The 20,243-nt window shown below is 46.8% G+C and overlaps 1 protein-coding gene across 3 annotated transcripts in view; it reads left to right on the top strand.

The window, feature by feature from the left end:
* Window positions 1-20,243, top strand: part of MYO10 (myosin X) — a 244,734-nt gene that overhangs the window by 105,505 nt on the left and 118,986 nt on the right. For all 3 annotated transcript variants that reach the window (XM_070056609.1, XM_008262083.4, XM_008262082.4), the window contains exon 4: window positions 14,738-14,925. In XM_070056609.1, the coding sequence (XP_069912710.1) occupies window positions 14,738-14,925 (188 nt within the window). The remainder of the gene's footprint in view (window positions 1-14,737; window positions 14,926-20,243) is intronic.

The raw sequence follows: 20,243 nt of genomic DNA, 5'->3' as shown, positions 1-20,243 counted from the left end.
CGCCATATTGAGGGGCATTTGGAAGTGGTTTACAGCATCTTCCTGAGCCTGGAAGCTTGCAGTTTGGCCATGGGGAAATCTCATAGGGAAAAAAAATCAAGGCCAGCTCACTGCATGGAGCCTTGAACCACTGGGAGTTTCTTGTAGAGTTCCAGCTTGTGGGGATGACACAGTTTGGGTTCCACTCCTGAGCCTTACCTTGGGCCCCTTCCCTGTTCTGTGGCTGAATCCCTGCCCCTTGCATGCTCTTGAGGGGCAGAAGTGCAGACTTTATGGCAATGTCTCTGGGTCTGTATGGCTCTAGCCTTGCTGCTGGTCCTGTTTGAGTCCAATACCCTGATTGGGCCTGTATTCCTCTCTCCGTAATTTCCTGTATGAGGCCTTGCTGCTGGATTGCCTTCTTGGAGTTCCAGGCTTTTGCTGTCTGAACTTTTGCCATCCTCTGCTGGCTTCCCAGACTACAGCCCTACTCAGCATCCCAGCCTGCAGCCCCCAACCAGAAACTCAGGCTTCTGTCCTAAACCTGTTGGTTGTGTACTTTCTGCTGCAGCGGATGGGGGTGGGGAAGGACACCTCAAGTACCCTCACCTGCAAGCTTCTAAAGACTTAAGAAGATGAAGTGCCAGTATGTTGTGGTGCCAAAAGATAAGAGATAGGGAGGAGGAACCTGAAGGTGGGTCAGGAAACCTGAGTTGGCTGTGGAGGGGGTGTCAAGAAAGACCATGCAGAGGAGGGATAAGAGTTAGAAGGAAAAGCTGGTGGGCACTGCACAGGAAGACAGAGAGATGAGAGTGAGTTTGCTGGCAGGCCTTGCTAAATGGCTTATGGCAGAAGTGCTGGGGAAAGCAAGTTCAGAACGAATGGGCAGGTCGGGCTTAGGAAATCCTCCAGCATTTGTTCTCAGTCAAGATTTTCTGCCCCCAGGTGACAACTGGCAATAGCAGGAGGTTGTCTTAGTTAGTTAGGGGCAGGAGACTCATGATGTCCAGTGAGCAGAGGCCAGGGCTGCTGCGCAACACCACCTGGTGCTCAGGACAGTCCCCCAAGAAAGAATTGCCTAGCCCAAGATGTCAGTAGTGCCATGGCTGAATCTCTGTGAAGAGAGAAATATTGGGACAGTTGCTAGGAAGTGCTAGGGAGCAGGGAGGGGACAAGTTAGTGGTGATGACATGAAGGTTTTGGTTTTTTTTTTTTTTTTTTTTTTTGACAGGCAGAGTCATAGACAGTGAGAGAGAGAGAGAGAGACAGAGAGAAAGGTTTTCCCTCTGTTGATTCACTCCCCAAATAGCCGCTACAGCCAGCACTGCGCTGATCCAAAGCCAGGAGCCAGGTGCTTCTTCCTGGTCTCCCATGCGGGTGCAGGAGCCCAAGCACTTGGGCCATCCTCCACTGCCCTCCCGGGCCACAGCAGAGAGCTAGACTGGAAGAGGAGCAAGCGGAACTAGAACCTGACACTCATTTGGGATGCCGCTGCCGCAGGCGGAGGATTAACCAAGTGAGCACAGCACTGGCCTGAAGGTTTTAGAGTGGGGAAGAAGGCAGTGAGGGAGGGGACAAATAAGAGGAGCGTGGGAGACAGGTGAGGGAGGGAGGTTTGTCAAGTCTCTTGTCTGTGAAGACCCCCACTGACACACCTGGCAGCTCCTTGAGCAAAGTGGGAAGATGCATAGAGTTTGGGATGCCTGTCTGGCTGTGCTCCCTGGCCTGCATCAGCTCAGATTGTTCTACCCCCAGACACTAAGCCCAGTGCCGTCAAGAGCTGCTGAGGTTTCTGCTGTGCTGGAAGTTAAGCTGTGTGCCTGCTCCTGGGACTGCCGAACTCTGGGGTGTGGCAGTTTAGTTCTGTGCTGAATTGAAGAGAAGCCCATCCGCTCCACCGTAGGGGTTTTGTCAGGCTCTGGGTTAGCTGCACGGAGGAGACTCCTTTCCCAGCCTCCAGGAACGGCCGCAGACCACATGATGGGAGAGGCACAGCAAATTCAGAGCTCGCCTGCAATTGTGGCGTGGAGGCTGGCTCCAGAGGAAGCCCTCCCATGTCCACCCAGCCCCAGGGCTAATTTGTTGGTCTTGTGGAACAAGCAGTAAAGGGATCAGAATCAAACAAGCTCATTTTAAGCAATGAGGTTGTGTCTAAAGATACTTGCTTCAGAAGGTACAGAAGATGCTTCACAGCTAACGTATTTTTAGGCTCTTCAAAAATAGCCTCCTCTGGTTGGGTGACATTCCAGCCCCAATCTGTAAATGTGTTTGCTGTTGTTCCTGAATTAACTTTGAAGCCGGCTTCTGTTTAGCAAGCCCCAGCCAGTGAAGAAGCTTGTGCTTGCCATAGGCCTGAGCCGAGTTCACCTGCCAGGAAGGCATAGCCACCTGCAGTGTGGTGACCGGGCAGCCCCTGCTGTGTGGGTCCTGTTTGGGGACAGGCAAATTGAAGTCTGTGTTTCAGTTTTTTGACTTGAGGTTTCCCAGAGGAGGCTTTTTTTCTTTCTTTCTTTCATTTCCCTCTCTTTCCAAGGCCAGTGTCAAGTAACAGTGCCTGGCTCTCATGGATTTGGGATGGCCTGAAGTCCGGATGGGTAGCACAGTCTTGGCATGTGACCCTGGTTGGGAACAGCTGAGTACAGTGTGGATTGTCAGAGGTTCCTTGTTTGTTGGCTTTTTTTTTAAAAAAAGGAAGAAATCAAGACTCATGTTGCCAAAAGATGATTGTAACCATCTGTCTGACTATATGTATTTTTAAAATTTTACCAACTGTTCATGTTCTTGAGTGACCACTTCCACATCAGCACATGATAGTGGCAGTTAGGAGCTTTGTTTTTATGATTTCTTTTCTTTCCTGACTCTCCATTGGTTCCAGTTACTTTCAACAAGGAGAGAATTTGAATCAGAAATTGAACTGGAGGAATTATCTGTTGTGATCTAGTTTTCTTTGCAGCAAACTTGAATGCTTGGCATTTTTTAAAATTGTTTAAAAATGTGTTTCACTGGACTGTGGCAAACAATTTTTTTTTTTAGAGATTTATTTATTTACTTGAAAGTCAGAGCTACACAGAGAGAGAAGGAGAGGCAGAGAGAGAGAGAGAGGAGAGAGAGAGAGAGAGAGGTAGGTCCTCCATCCGCTGGTTCACTCCTCAGTTGGCCAGAATGGCCGAAGCTGCGCCGATCCGGAGCCAGGAGCTAGGAGCTTCCTCCGGGTCTCCCACACATGTGGAAGGGCCCAAGGACTTGGGCCATCTTCTGCTGCTTTCCCAGGCCATAGCAGAGAGCTGGATTGGAAGTGGAGCAGCCGGGACTCAAACAGGCGCCCATATGGGATGCCAGCACTGTAGGCAGCAGCCTTACCTGCTACACCACAGCATCGGCCCCGGCAAACAGTTTTGTTATGCAGAAGACAGTGGGCAGAGCAGTAGAACACAGAACATGAATTTCTTTGGCGGATTAGTGGTCAGACTACATGCACCCGAAGTATCTTGTTGAGTTAGCTGTGCACTCCAAGGATGCAGAGTTACTTTATCACAGTCATTGTTTGTTGAAAGAGTGAACAAATGAAAGCTACTTCATTGATTGGTGAAGATAGACAACAAGCAAACCATTGGTAACAGTGCAGCACAACAATGAGTGATAAAATTATTTACCTGGAGCACAAAGAATGAGCATCAAAATGAGGTGAGGGGCCAGCACCATGGCATAGCAGGTAAAGCTGCCTCCTGCAGTGCCAGCATCCTGTATAGGTGCTGTTTTGAGTCCCAGCTGCTCCACTTCCAATCCAGCTCTCTGCTATGGCCTAAGAAAGCATTGAGGATGGCCCAAGTCCTTGGGCCCCTGCACTTGTGAGGGAGACCCAGAAGAAGCTATTGGCTCCTGGCTTCGGATCGGCGCAGCTCCAGCCATTGAGGCCATCTGGGGAGTGAACCAGCAGATGGAAGGCCTATCTCTCTCTGCCCCTGACTTTCAAATAAATAAATCTTTAAAAAAAAAATGAGGTGAGGAGAAGGTCAGAAAAATAATTCTACAAAGTTATTAGTTGCACTGAGGTTTGAGCATTTGTTGGGGAATTTGGTCTCCTAGCGGGAGATCACCCAGTGTAGAGATAGAAAATAGCGTGGTGGATTTAGATTTATTGGATGTGGTACATTGGAGACATTGGAGTGAATGTTGCATGCCGCTGCCTGTCAGGGCCATCAAGAGAAGGTGAGCAGGGGCCCAAGTTGGCTTGTGAAAGCTGTAGAGGACAACAGCTTGTGGCCATAGGCTGCGGGCTGGGAGGAGAGGTGGCCAGTAACTAGATAGTTACCAATCAGGGGAGCTGGAGTAAAGATTCTAAGAGGTAGAATCAGTTTAACTGTGTTTTGGGGACATGTAGGCTGAATTTCCATAGGATGATTGGATTACCCAGTTGGGTAGACTGTGCTGCCACTTGTCAGGATGTGACTGTGTGAGAAGAAACAGGTGTTTTAGGGAGATTAGGCTTGTCATGTTGACTTTGAGCCATCTATAAAGCATCCAATGAAGATGCCCAAGGGACCGTTGAATACAGGGGTCTGAAAGCTGAAGTTGCCTCCTGCAGGAAGGAAGTTGTAGCCCATTTAGCTGAGATGACTGAGACAGAAGGAGAGAGAGGAATAGTGTTTGGGAAATAAATCTGGATAACAGCTCCCACTTTAGAACAATTCCTCCCTTTAGGAAAGTATGCCATGGTACTGACTATTTATTTATTTATTAAAGATTTATGTATATGAAAAAGTTACAGAGAGGGGAAGAAACAGAACTTTTGCTGGTTCATTCCCGAGATGGCTGTAATGGTCAGAGGTGGGCCAGGTGGAAGCCAGGAGCTTCATCCAGGTCTCCCACATCAGTGTTAGAGGCCCAAACACTTTGGCCATCCTCTACCACTTTTCCCAGGCCATTAGTAGGAAGCTGGATCAGAAGTGAAGTCACTGGGACACGAACTGGTGCCCATATGGGATGCTGGCGTCACAGGTGATGGCTTTACCTGTGGTGCCACAACGCCGGCCCCATGACACTGACTTTAAATGACCCATGTCCCTCGTATATTTCAGATCACGTGATCCTCTTCATCCAGCTTTGCTGTCAGATGAAGCTCTTCTCGTTTGATTTTTGTTAGCCATAGCAACAGTGATGAACTCTTAATTTGTGTACTACTTCCATCTGGCTGTCATGTGAGGCAACAGAGGATGCAACATTATTACTGACAGCATCTTGGGCCCCAAGGGGGTGAGAGGTGTTTCAAGGAAGGTAGCTCTGAGGCTCAGGATCTTGCATCTTGTGACAATGCTGTTTCGATTTAGTTATTCCTGGGTTGAGATTTGTCTCTTTCCATATCTGTAAGCATACTCCATAAGTATTTGAGGTCACTTGGTCACTTTCCCTTTTCTGTGTTATACTTGATTTTAAAAAGAATTTTATTGTCTGAATCTAAGGTATACAACATAATGTCATGATATTCCATGTACACAGTGAAATAAAATTATCCTTGCCTTTTTGAAAACCTGGAATTGGTGAATTTAGGGTGAAGACATGCCGGGAGTTTCTCCCAACATTTTAAAGCAATTTGTGCTGCAGCTGTTCCAAATTATTAATGTGGGCAAGAAAGTGTACTTTTTGGTGAGTGATGTGGAACTTTTCTGACTAGAAAAAAAATTTTATGTGCCTTAAAATAGAATGTAATTTCTATTTCTGAACAGCCGTTAAAATGACCAAGCTATTTATTCCTCACAGCATTTGGAATCCACTGTGAGGGGACCTGTACCTGTTTGAGAGTGGCATGTGTCCATAGTCTTTAGACTGTGTGGAGTCATCGTGGCCATTTTTAGAGCAGTAATAATACCTTTTTATAGAGTGAGGAATGATAGAGGCATGCAACAAATGTTGTCTCACAGCTCTTGGGATTTCTTAGGACACTTGATCCTCGCTTCACTTGATACCTCACAGCTAAGCTGTTCTTCCCCCGCCACCCCCCAGCTGCCATCTTGACTTAGATTCTGCTATATTATTCCCATGAACAGCTTTCCTGATTATTCAGCAAACCTCTTAGACAGACAGCCTGCCTTCTAGTGACAGAATCATCCAAGCACAGTGAAGAGCAAGGCGGTTTGCTTAAGGTTTTGGGGAAAGGATGTATTTAACTATCATTATTTTTGCTGATGAACCTCTAGAATTTCATGTACTTTCTCTTTCTTGAATGAACTACTGGGAACTATTAGCATGGTTGCCATTTTCCCTTACACCTCTGAGCAGATTCAGAGGTGCCATTTGGCACATATATGGGGAAAATACCGGTCCTAACCCAGCAGTAAATAAAGACCCTTCAGTGGCCTAGAGACCTCCTGCCCCTTTGATGGGGACCTGTGGTGAGTTACCACCATGTGTCACTTACCATGAGGACGTGTTCTGAAGAATGCAGCCATGGGTGGCTTCATCAGTGCATTGCACTAGTTGACTATGATGCCACCAGGAGATGTCATCTTACGGGACTACCATGGCATGACTGCAGTCCAACAGACCTTCGGCTCTTCTATTACCTTTTTGGAGATTGGATTGAGGGAACAAGGCCATGGGAGACATCATGGGAAAAGGAGGAGACTGTGGAAATTGAGTCAAAGCGAGGTGAGGTTCTAAACAGACCAGGGCAGCACTCATAGAGGGAAAGAGAATGGTTTCTAGACATAACTCAAAAGCAGAGTGTGCCAGACATGGAGACACTGGGCCAGACAGGGTTCTGAACGTGGGGGAGTGGTGAAGGCAGTCAAGGAGGATCAGTGGCTGAGCAGCACACAGTTGGAAAACCTGGGTTCTCAAGCTCGCTCTCCCTTCGCAACTGTAGGGATAGCATTTTACCATCCCTTTGCCTATTCTGTCATCCGTCTGAAAAGGTGGGAGCAGTGACCTTAACCTACCCACTCCACAGGATTAGGTAGGAGCAAATGAGGGCGCTTGAGGATATGCACCCAGCTCTGTTGGCCATGGGACCTTGAACTGTCAGCATTACATTGGAAGCACGTAGGCCTAATTGTTATTTAGAATCCTGTGACAGGTGAGACATTTCTGAAAGCTTAGGAGTCTTTTAAGTAGTGACTCAAGTCGTCAGTGAGAAGGTGAAATAGTGCAGCTTGTGCAATCATGTTTTAAGAGCTGCATTTACCCCAGTACAGAGTGCAGATCCTGGAAGGAGACATTTTTATTATTAATGAGGCAAACTTTAAAAATGTTTAAAAGTAAGATTCTTTTTGAAAAAAAAATTATTTATTTATTTGAAAGAGTTAAACAGAGAGAGAGGAGAGGCAGAGAGAGAGAGAGAGAGAGGCCTTCCATCCGTTGGTTCACTCCCCAGTTGGCTGCAATAGCCAAGAGCCAGGAGTTTCTTCCTGGTCTCCCATTTGGGTGCAGGGGCCCAAGGACTTGGGCCATCTTCTCCTGCTTTCCCAGGCCACAGCAGAGAGCTGGATCAGAAGTGGAGCAGCCGGGTATTGAAGCTGCAGGCTTAACCTGCTACGCCACAGTGCCAGCCCCTAAAAGTAAGATTCTTTATACAAGCCAGACATACATTTTCCATATTCTTTAATTTTTTTTTTTAGGAATAGGTTTCAGATTATTGAGTCTTACCTCAAATTAACCCTGGTTGTTGGATGTTCCTGTTGGTATGAGTAAGTCTGTCTGTTGAATTTACCATTAGTCATGCCATCATGTATTTATTCATTATTCTGGCTCTAATGAGATTATTTCCTCCATCAAAATCTAAATGCCTTCTGTTCTCTCCCTTACTAAATGATCTACAATTTGTCACTAGAGAATTCTTGTTTGAGTTAAACTTTGAAAGGACATACTCTAAAACTTTTTATTAAAGTAGTGAAACATAATTCTTCTCTTCATTTTCCCTGTTTTCTATGTTGTTTTTTCCATTTCTCTCTTTGCACTTAGAAAAACAGATTCATGTATTCTATCCAACCCCCAGATTCTCAGTATAACTTTCTTAATCAAAATTTTAAAAATTTTGATAAAATGCACATAGAATGAAATTTACCATCCAAGTGTTCTCAGGTGTACAGTTTGGTAGCATTAAGGGTATTCACATTGTTGTACATCAATCTCCAGAACTCTTTTCATCCTGCACAATTTAAACTTTACCTGTCAGGGCAAGTGCTGTGGCTTAGTGGGTTAAGCTGTCTCCTGCAGTGCCGGCATCCCAGTGCCGGTTCAAATCTCAGCTGCTCCACCCAATCCTGCTCCCTGCTGATGCACCTGGGAAAGCAGCAGAGAATGACCCAAGTCCTTGGGCCCCTGCACTATGTGGGAGACCAGGATGAAGCTCCTGGCTTCAGCCTGGTCCAATCCTAGCCATTGCAGCCATTTTGGGAGTGAACCAGCGGATGGAAGACTTCTCTCTCTGTGTATCTCCCTCCCTGTAAAAACACACAAACAAAAACTCTACCCTACCAATTAAACAGCTCCCTCTTCCCCACTCCCAGCCTCTACCAGCCGTTATTCTACCTTCTCTCCTGTGGACAGGACTGTTCTAGATCATACAAGTGGAATTGTACAGGATGTGTCCTTATGTCTTCAGGGCTCATTCAATATTGTAATTTGTGCTCAAAAGTCCTTTCTTTTTAAGATTAAATAACTCCATTATATGGATAATAACACATTTTGTGTATCCCTTCATGAATCAATGGACACTTGAGTTGCTTCTACCTTTTGTCCTCTGTATACCTAATATTTTTTATACATTCCATAAGAAGCTTGAAAAACCACTTGACTCTGGAAATGTACAAGAGAGAAAAATAAAATGCTTGGAGAACAAGATTTAAGGAAATCCTTAAGAAGAACAAATTTGGATGTGTTATGAATGTGTGTGTTAGCTAAAAAATTCATGGAAAATGGGGGCCAGCGCTGCGGCTCACTAGGCTAATCCTCCGCCTTGCGGCGCCGGCACACTGGGTTCTAGTCCCGGTCAGGGCGCCGGATTCTGTCTGGGTTGCCCCTCTTCCAGGCCAGCTCTCTGCTGTGGCCAGGGAGTGCAGTGGCGGATGGCCCAAGTGCTTGGGCCCTGCACCCCATGGGAGACCAGGATAAGTACCTGGCTCCTGCCGTCGGATCAGCGTGGTGGGCTGGCCACAGTGCGCCGGCCACGGCAGCCATTGGAGGGTGAACCAATGGCAAAGGAAGACCTTTCTCTCTGTCTCTCTCTCTCTCTCTCTCTCACTGTCCACTCTGCCTGTAAAAAAATAAAAAAAATTAAAAAAAATTAAAAAATTCATGGAAAATGGGATCCAAATATAAGATTATTTTGGTTCAAATATTTTGAAATTTTTCAATAGTATACAAACTTTCCAAAAACTTGTAGAAGAACCCTAGGATTCATGGATTTCAAATATTTTGCACCAAAATTTCTGTTTTAACTACATTTTCTTTTTTTTTAAAGATTATTTTATTTGAGAGACAGAATTACAGAGAGGGAGAGACAGAGAGAAAGGTCTTCCACTGGTTCACTCCCCAAATGGCCTCAACAGCCTGAGTTGGGCCAATCCAAAGCCAGAAGCCAGGAGCTTCTTCTGGGTCTCCCACATGGGTACAGGGCCCCAAACACTTGGTCCATCCTCCCCTGCTTTCCCAGGCCATAAGCAGAGAGCTGGATCAGAAGAGGAGCAGCGGGAACATGAACTGACACCCACATGGAATGCTTGTGCCTCAGGTGGAGGCTTAACCTATTGTGCCACAGCACTGGCCCTTTAATTCCATTTTCCACAACCTTTTGAAGAACCCTTATATTCTATCTGTTCTAAACTCTATACTTAGAATATTTTAAATCTATGTTGGAACTCCTAACCACAAAACAGAAAGGATCATAATACTAGCTCCTACCTTCTTAGAAAAAGTCTTGTTGAAATATGTACTTAAGTACAGGCAGCTTCTAAGGGGCTCCGAGTTTATTTTTAACTTACCTTAAAAGTGAAAATTTTGGGGAGAGGTATTTGACTAGCAGTTAAACCACTAAGTGGGCCACTTGCATCCCATATTGGAATACCTGGCTTCAAGTCCCAGGCTCTGTTCTCAATCCCAGCTTCCTGTTAGAGCGCACCCTGGGAGGCAGCAGGTGATAACTTAAGGACTTGGGCCATTGCCACCCAAGTCAGAGACCTAGATTGAGTTCCCAGCTTCTGAGTTTGGCCTGGCCCTGCCCTGGCCATTGCAAGCATTTGGATGGTGAACCAACAGATGGGAACTCTGTCTCTCATAGTTTAAAAAATGACATTTTTTAAGCATGTTACATTACCAAGAACTTTGGGAAAAATTGTTTTGATTCACTGTATTTTTTTTTTAAAGATTTATTTATTTGAAAGTCAGAGTTACACAGAGAGAGGCGAGGCAGAGAGAGAGACAGAGGTCTTCCATCCAATGGTTCACTTCCCAGATGGCTGAAATGGCCAGAGCTGTGCTGATCCAAAGCCAGGAGCCAGAAGCTTCCTCTGGGTCTCCCACTTGGGTGCAGGGGCCCAAGGACTTGGGCCATCTTCTCCTGCTTTCCCAGGCAGTAGCAGAGAGCTGGATCAGAAGTGGAGCAGCAGGGACTCAAATGGGTGCCTGTATGGGATGCTGGCACTTCAAGCCAGGGCGTTAACCCACTGCGCCACAGTGCCGGCCCCGATTATGGTGTCCAAAATAAAGTAAAATTCTGGCTTGGTATCTTCTGGTGACATAAGTCTATGACAAAACTGTCATTTGTCTAGTCTTCAGTCCTTTCAGCGATCTTTCCAACACAGCAGGCCCCAGGAGGAGAAACTTGTGGCCTTGTACTCCAATACATGCAGAGTGGAGAAGGAGCCTTGGAAGCAGATGGCAGAACGTGGATGCTCAGGAGCTGGGCTGGTTTTAGTGTCCATGGGAAGATTGCATCTGTCTCTTGTGCTACAGACATTGACTATATGGGCTGAAAGCATGAATAAGACCAAAATTCTTCAAGAAAATATTCATTCGGCCTCATGGATTTAGTACCACAAGGGCATATGTTGTACCCTTCAGAAGTTTTCCATCAAAATGGGAAAACTCCAGGTTTTCTTTCACAAAACAGTAAGAATCAGTCATGAGCAATATTTGCATGAGACTTCTTGCTTCTTTGGAACATACAACACTGAGGACCATGTTTTCTGCATGGTAACTCCCTAATCTGATTGACAAGTGGGGAGTGCATGTTCACCCCCTGGTTCTAAGAGCCAGACCTGAAGTTCAGTGTGATTTTAGGGAAAGCACAGAACCTCCAGAGTTGTGGTTGTTGGCCGTGAGTAACGTCTCCCTTTGACTAAACCAGGTTTGCTGGTTTTGGTTTTCATCCTCAAACTGTGCTTCTTGAGGCCATTGGTGAAAGCCTTCAGTTTCTCAGTGAAAAGGGTGGGGTGACTTAGTAACAGAACAGTCTTCAGATGGGCTCCAGTTGTTTTTCTGAGCCAGCAAGACTAGGGGGGCTTCAGGTCATAGGTGCGGTGACATCAGCCAACTCAGTTGGGAGAAGCCTTGTGATGCTGCTTCTGAGGTCCTGCTTGTGTGACCCCCTGGGAGGTGGGCCCCGTATTTGCAGATCTCACAGGCAGCATTCATGTGGGACATCTGCTGCAAATACCCAGTTTCCTGTCCCCTGAAGAAGTGCTGCTGTCTGTGGGGATGGTGCCACCTGGACCTTGATGCCTGGGTTGTGTGTGTGGCCTGTAACTGCCTGGCCACCTCACTGTCGACTGGAAACATTTTATTTTATTTTTCATATAATGACTTAAGTATCTCTTCTTTTTTTTTTAAGATTTTATTTATTTATTTGTTTATTTAAGAGGTAGAGTTACAAACAGTGAGAGGGAGAGACAGAGAGAAAGGTCTTCCGTTCGCGAGTTCACTCCCCAAATGGCCGCAACGACCAGAGCTGTACTGATCCAAAGCCAGGAGCCAGGAGCTTCCTCTGGGTCTCCCACTTGGGTGCAGGGGCCCAAGGACTTGGGCCATCTTCTCCTGCTTTCCCAGGCAGTAGCAGAGAGCTGGATCAGAAGTGGAGCAGCAGGGACTCGAATGGGTGCCTGTATGGGATGCTGGCACTTCAAGCCAGGGCGTTAACCCACTGCGCCACAGTGCTGGCCCCGTCAAATAAACATTTATTTTAAAATATTAACCTATATATATTAATATATAATATATATTATATATAATATATATTAACAAATATTTTTAAATATTAACAACTGAATGGTGGATAGTACATTCCCAGTATTATATAAAGAACACCTATGTTGTTCCAAAAGTTCGTCACTTTTCCAAATGGAGACTCTGCATGTGTTAGGCCATCACTCCCCACATCCCTTCCTACCTCCCCCTGCCCTTAGCAACCACCGGTGTCTCTGTGTCTGGATATGTAAACTTCTGAGTCTGGATTCTTGAACTTAGTGGTGGCTTCACAAAGGCGTTCTGCCTTTTGGCTGTAGTAAAAACGGCTGCTCTGAACATGCATATACAAGCATTTGAGTATCCACTTTCAATTCCCTTTGATACATTTTGTTTTGTTTTGTTTTGTTTTTACAGGCAGAGTGGACAGTGAGAGAGAGAGAGACAGAGACAGAGACAGAGAGAAAGGTCTTCCATTTCCGTTGGTTCACCCTCCAATGGCCGCTCCGGCCAGTGCACTGCGGCCGGCGCACCGCACTGATCCAAAGCCAGGAGCCAGGTGCTTCTCCTGGTCTCCCATGTGGGTGCAGGGCCCAAGTGCTTGGGCCATCCTCCACTGCACTCCCGGGCCACAGCAGAGAGCTGGCCTGGAAAAGGAGCGACCAGGACAGAATCCGGCACCCTGACCGGGACTAGAACCGGGGTGCCAGCGCCACAGGCGGAGGATTAGCCTATTGAGCGGTGGCACCAGCCCCTTTGATATATTCTTAGGACTAGAATTTCTATTGTGATATCTCTTATGTTTGTAACTTTTTTTTTGGTTCAAATTATCTCCGAAATACTGACTTTCTTACATTGGAAAAGCGGTCCGTGATGTTCCTAGCAGTCACCATGAATATAAATGACTACAAATTGCTGTAATATGGGGCAGATGCTCGCAGGATCTTTGGACCTTTTGTCTAGTTTTTTTTTTTTTTTTTTCCCTTGGTTGAATTGCTGCACCTCAGCAATGGATGTGGTAGGAGAAGCCTCTAGAATTAGATTGCCTGGGTGGAAATCTTATCTCTGCCACTGATTGAATATGAGGTGCTGTTTGCAGCCTCCCCTTCACGCCTCAGTTTCCTTACTTGGAAAAAAAAAAAAAAAGTACCAGGTGCAATAAACCTACAGACTTTCCGAGTCCCTGAGAGGGGGAAAGAGTTCAGGCCCCATGGATTCACCTGCTAGGGCTGTATCACGGAATACACAGATGAGGAGGGTTAAACATCAGACACTGATTCTCCCATAGCGCTGGAGAATGGGAGCCCAAGATCGGAGTTTCGGCTTGGTTTCTTCCTCGGCTTCTGAGTGACTGCCTTGTCCTTGTGCCGCGGGTGTCCTTCGCTCTGTGCGTGTGTGTCCTGGTGACTTTTTCATGTCTACATTTTCTTGTCCTATACCGTTCATCAGAATGGATACCGGCCCCTTTCTTGGCCTCATTTTGACTTAGTTGTCCGTTCAAAGACCCTGTCTCCAAATGGGGTCACATTCGAGGTAAATGGGGTCAGAGCAGCAACACACGAATGCAGGAGGGGGCAGAAATTGCTCTTGGCACCCAGTAAAGCCCTTGGCACCCATGCCTGCACTGCATGAAAGGCACAGCAGGCGGAGGTTGCAGGATGCTGCTTCCCCCTGCGTGCAATTTACTGTGTCTGTGCCTGAGACCACGTAGCCGATGAACAGCTATGTTCCTATGGCAGGGGCCTTAAGCACAAAGCTTCAAGCTTTGATAACACTGTGGCCAGCCGTTTGCTGCCTAAGTAAGAGGAGCCTCTGGATTCTCTGAAGGTTTTTGCTTAATTTCTGTCCTGGAGGTTATGTCAGAAGGTAAGCCTGTCAATTATCTGAGGTCCGGATAGATTATATGTTACTTCATGAGGCGTTGCATTTAAAGAAAGAATACCAAGCATATCCCAAACAGTCTTGGGTCCTTTGAAAAGCTGTGTCTAACTGTGCAGCGCATAAACCTGGCCATGCTGACTCTGTTCAAGTGTCCAGTTCAGTGACGTGAAGTACATTCACAGGGCAGTACATGACAACTACTAACCCCACCAGGACCCTTCCCATCCCCAAATGTTTGAAAACTCTGTGTCCATTCAGCAAAACTCTGCCCCCTTTCCCAGCCCCTAGTTACCTGCAGTCTGTTTTCTGCGTTTCCCGTGACTTGAACTTTGCTGCTGCTAACAGCCAGTGGAGGAGGAGCGAAACCGTACTGGACAGCTTGTCTTAGGAGGAAGGCATCAGGATAGGAAGGCTACTGGGGAACAGGGATTTGGGCCTGGGCTGCTTCTCTTCCTTCTCCACTCCATTTATTTGTACAGAGTGGCACGAGTTTGCACCGGAAAGACATGGGGAGCAGGCAAACATGGGAAGCCAGATGCTGCGTCCCTCTGCGCCCGCACAGCAGTGGACTTGGGTGCGATGAGCCCACTGGGCAGGCAGCCAGCAGTGCACCATGGAGGGAGGAGGTCCCCTGGTGGCGACGGCATATGTCTCCAGGCCCCCGCCCATGTAATGAGCCCGTGTCCCACCCGTGTGCTTGCAGACCTACATCGGCTCCATCATCGCCTCCGTGAACCCCTACCAGCCCATCGCCGGCCTGTACGAGGGCGCCACCATGGAGCGCTACAGCAGGCACCACCTGGGGGAGCTCCCACCGCACATCTTCGCCATTGCCAACGAGTGCTACCGCTGCCTGTGGAAGCGCCACGACAACCAGTGTGTCCTCATCAGGTAACCCTGGCGGGGGAGTGGGAGTCCCAGGCCCTGCCCACAGCACTCCTGCAGCCAGCTCCAGGCACACTGCCTGCTTAGCCCAGAAGAGCTTTTGTACCTGCCTGTGGAGTTTTCCGTGGGAACAGATCCGTAACTATAGCTTGCAGAAGGCACAAGGGTTCCCCTCGCAGGGCACGTGGACCACGTTGGCTTGCTCTTGTCCTCAGTCATTATTCCATTCCACTCCTGTTAAAAAAAAAAAAAAAAGGCAGCTTTATTTTTCTTAATGGCTCTTTAGGACTTTTTTAAAAAATATTTATTTTTATTTCTTTGAAAGACAGATTTCCCACCCATTAATTCATTCCCGAAAGTACCCACAACAGCCTGGGGTGGTGCAGGCTGAAGACAGGAGCCTCAGAACCAGTCTGGTCTCCCACATGGGTGGCAGAGACTCAAGTACTTGAGCCATCACTGCTGCCTCCCAGGTGCACATCAGCAGGAAGCTGGAGTCAGAAACGGGACTATGACTGAAACCAGGCACTGTGACACAGGGTGCAGGGGCCCAAGTGGTGCCTTAGTGTGTCAAATGCCTGCCCCTGTTCTTTGGTTTAGACGTGATTCTTCCGTTTAAGAAAATGTTGCGTAATTCTTTCACTTGAAAAATGTTCCACATATTCCATAACACTAGTCAGAATGCTTGTATATCTGAACGATGTCTCTCTTTTTTCTCCAGTGTGATAAATTTACTCTAGATACAATCTCCCAAATTTAAGAAATGTTAAGAATTGCGTGCTCTTAAAGTTTATGTTTGAATTGGCTGTAAAAGAGGCTAACAATGTATTTATTAAGAGAATGGTATAAGAGCACGTTTAGTTCGATGGAGGAGGAAGGAGCTGGCATTCCTATTTTAGCTGAGACTTACTTTTTTTGGAATAAAGCCCTCCTGTCAAAACCTTTATCAGGCCGGCGCTGCGGCTTACTAGGCTAATCCTCCACCTTGAGGCGCCGGCACACAGGTTCTAGTCCCGGTCAGGGCGCCGGATTCTGTCTGGGTTGCCCCTCTTCCAGGCCAGCTCTCTGCTGTGGCCAGGGAGTGCAGTGGCGGATGGCCCAAGTGCTTGGGCCCTGCACCCCATGGGAGACCAGGAGAGGCACCTGGCTCCTGCCATCAGATCAGCGCGGTGTGCCAGTCGCAGCACGCTGGCCGCGCGGCCATTGGAGGGTGAACCAACAGCAAAGGAAGACCTTTCTCTCTGTCTCTCTCTCTCACTGTCCACTCTGCCTGTCAAAAAAAAAAAAAAAAAAAAAAACCTCTGACAGCCTTGATGTGGCTGTTCCACAGTGGTGCCCCCAGGCGCCACACAGGAAACCACTTTTGGGGGCGTGCGCTTCTTCCTGGTAGTGTTTACCTGGTATCCTTCTTGGATTCTTTGCGCTTTTATTTATTGCTTGAAAATTTATTTAATGGGGCCAACACTGTGGCATAGCTGGTAAAGCCACTGTCTGCAATGCCAGCATCCCATATGGGCACTGGTTTGAGTCCCAGCTGCTCCACTTCCAGTCCAGCTCCCTGCTAATGTGCCTGGGAAAGCAGCAGAGGATAGGTACAACTGCTTGGGCCCCTGCACCCATGTAAGAGACCTGAAAAAAGCTCGTGGCTTCTGGTTTCAGTCTGGCCCCACCCTGGCTATTGCAGCCATTTGGGGAGTGAACCAGCAGATGGAAGCACTCTCTCTGTCTCTGCCTCTCCTTCTGTGTAACTCTGACTTATAACTAAAATAAATAATTTATTAATAAATACTTATTAACTATTAATAAAATCATTACTCTTTTTTAAATATTGATTTATTTATTTACTTATTTATTTGGAAGGTAAAGTTGGAGGGCGGATACACAGAGATCTTCCACTGGTTCACTCCCTAAATGGCCACAATGGGAGGTGCTTAGCCAGGCCAGAGCCAGGAACACATAAATTCCATCTGAGTCTCCCACATGGGAAGCAGGGGCCAAGCACTCAGGCTGCCCTCTGCTGCTTTCCCAGGTGCATCAGTAGGGAACTGGATTGAAACTGAGGCAACCAAGACTCAAACTGGCACTAGTATGGGATGCCGGAGTCACAGGCAGTGGCTTAACCCATTTGCCATAGCACTGGCCCCAAGGATTGTTTGCATTTTCAAACAAGTGGGAATTACATATATGTGAACATAAGGTACTGGCAGTGGAAACAACTTGGGTAGTGGGGCTGTCGATGTATTCAGTTAAGCAAATTGGGATTATCCCAACACTCACAGGTGTCAGAATGAAGGCGTTGCTTAGTGTACCAACAGAGCTTTTGAGAGTCATGTGCCCACTAAAATAACATGACTATGACTAGACACGCTTTGTGTAGGCTCTTTTAGATGACTTCATAAAAGTTCAGTAATTAGAATTTAAGTCCATGCATTATATAATTTAGTAAGACTAACAGAAAGACGACCAAATCTATTTTAATATCTAATTGTTGTCCACACTTAGATACTAAATATTTGCCACAGATAATTACTTGTGTTTATTACTTTCCATGGAAAAATGAGAGCATGACTAATGTATCACTTGCTACACAGAGCAGCTTAAGAAGAAAGTGAAAAACCAAATGAGACCATTGTGTGTGAGTGTGTGTGTGTATGTGTGTGTAATAAAACGGAAAGGGGTTGGCATTTTCATGCCAAAGACTGTGGTATTTAAAAATAAGGGGGACCGGGGGTGGGGTGAGTCCCAAAGAGAAAGCAGCCTTTATGTACTGCTGATGTGAGAAGAGTAACCGTATTTATCTAAATTAATACTCAGGAAATAGACTTGAAGAATAGATTTCTCATTAAAATGTGTTTGGGTTTTAATAGATCTCTCCAGCAGCTTAGTGGGGAATGGGGCTATGGGAATTAGGAGAAACTTGAGTATAAAAGTAGGATTTGCTGAGCACAGGATCCCGTCAGGTTTCCTTGGGTATAATCTGCCCCCTGGTGGATGTGATGTGTTTTACTACTTTCAAAACATTGTCATGCTAATGCCTTTAAAAATCACAAAATAAGCGTATTTGGAACTCACCAGGATTTCCTAGATGAGTTTTTCTCCCATTTCCCTTAGCACACATCACTGACCAAGCTCTCCAGCTGCTTGGTGGTAATGCCAGGTACCTGGGCTTCTAATTCAAGCCTCTTTCTTGGATCTCATTTTCAAAGTTATTGCTTCTCTTAAACTTGAGTTTTATTTCATCTTTTTTTGCACATTTAAATGGCAGCGTATGCTGACATAAGTAAAAACACGTCACAGTATAAACACAGTTGTGAGTTGCTCAGTGACAGGGTCCATTCCGAGAAATGCATTGCCAGATGATTTCGTTGTTTAGACATCACAGTGTGCCTGTGAGGTCACTCCATGTGGCCTCAGAGCAGACAACAGGAGATTGTAACACTGCTATCCATGCAGCACACGTCTTTTAAAGCAGGCTTGTTCTTAGAAGTAGCAGGAATACATGCTAAAAGATTAATAACAGTATAGGATAATTAATACATAAAGCAGTAACATAGTGGTTTATTTCATGTACTGTACATAACTCTGTACTTTTAAACAACTAGCATCACCATCAACACCTAGCAGTGTGTTGTGTTGTGATGTGATGTTGTGATGTCACTAGGTTATTGGAACTTTTCAGCTCCTTTATAATTTTTTTTAATTTATTTATTTTACTTGAAAGAGCTACAGAGAGGCTGAGGCAGAGAGAGAGAGAGAGAGAGAGATGTTCTTCCATCTGCTGGTTCACTCCCCAGTTGGCTGCAACGGCCAGAGATGCACTGATCCGAAGCTCTTTCTCATCTCCCTTGTGAGTGCAGGGGGCCAAGGACTTGGGCCATCTTCTACTGCTTTCCCAGGCCATAGCAGAGAGCTGGATTGGAAGTGGAGCAGCCAGGACTCGAACCGGCGCCCACATAGGATGCCGTCACTGCAGGTGGCAGCTTTGCCCGCTGTGCCACAGCGCCAGCCCCTCCTTTATAACCTCACGGAAAATCCTTTCTTGAGCAAAATGTCAACTGTGAATCACATGACAATATGTATGAATTTAAACCTTACTTAACTGATTTTTTCATCAAAGTGATTTGACCTCAACTGATCTAGTACACTTTACCTCTCCACTAGCTTTAGTTTCTCCTACTTTTTTTTTTAAAGATTTGTTTATTTGTTTATTTATTTATTTATTTGAAAGTCAGAGTTACACAGAGAGGAGAGGCAGAGAGAGAGAGAGTAGTCTTCCATCTGATGGTTCACTCCCCAATTATTTGGCTGCAACGGCTGGAGCTGCGCTGATCAGAAGCCAGGAGCCAGGAGCCTCCTCCGGGTCTCCCATGTGGGTGCAGTGGCCCAAGTCTGGGATATCGTCTACTGCTGCTTTCCCAGGCCTTTACAGAGAGCTGGATTGAAAGAGGAGCAGCTGGGTCTCAAACCAGCACCCATATGGGATGCCAGTGCTTCAGGCCAGAGCATTAACCTGCTGCGCCACAGCGTCAGCCCCCAGTTTCTTCTACTTTGTGTGAAGGGCAGGCAGGGTTTAGTTTTTTTTTATAATCTTCTCAGTATCTTTTAAGGCAATGAGGCATCTTTAAAAAGTTCATGAAATATGCATATTAAAAAACTGTGTGGGGGCCGGCACCGCAGCTCACTAGGCTAATCCTCCGCCTGCGGCATCAAGCACCCTAGGTTCTAGTCCCGGTTCAGATGCCGGATTCTGTCCCAGTTGCTCCTCTTCCAGTCCAGCTCTCTGCTGTGGCTTGGGAAGGCAATGGAGGATGGCCCAAGTGCTTGGGCCCTGCACCCGCATGGGAGACCAAGAGGAAGCACCTGGCTCCTGGTTTCAGATCGGCACAGGGCGCTGGCCGTAGTGGCCATTTGAGGGGTGAACCATTGGCAAAGGAAGACCTCTCTCTGTCTCTCTGTCTGTCTAACTCTGCCTGTCAAAAAATTTTTAAAAATTAAAAAAAAAAAAAAAAAAAACTGTGCGGGGCCGCTGCTGTGGCATAACGGGTAAGGCCGCTGCCTGCAGTGCTGACGTCCCATGTGGGCACTGGTTCTGGTCCCGGCTGCTCCATTTCTAATATAGCTCTCTGCTATGGCCTGGGAAAGCAGTGGAGGATGGCCCAAGTCCTTGGGCCTCTGTACCCTTGTGGGAGACCCGGAGGAAGCTCCTGGCCTCCGTTTGGATCGGCGCACTCTAGCCTTTGCGGCCAATTAGGGAGTGAAGCAGCGAATGGAAGACCTTTATCTCTTTCTCTCTCTCTCTCTCTCTGCCTCTCCTTCTCTCTGTG

This window comes from Oryctolagus cuniculus, chromosome 14 (assembly GCF_964237555.1).
Source record: "Oryctolagus cuniculus chromosome 14, mOryCun1.1, whole genome shotgun sequence".
NCBI classification, from domain to species: Eukaryota; Metazoa; Chordata; class Mammalia; order Lagomorpha; family Leporidae; genus Oryctolagus; species Oryctolagus cuniculus.
Note: the sequence above shows the minus strand (reverse complement) of the source record. Positions and strands in the feature narration are given on the sequence as shown.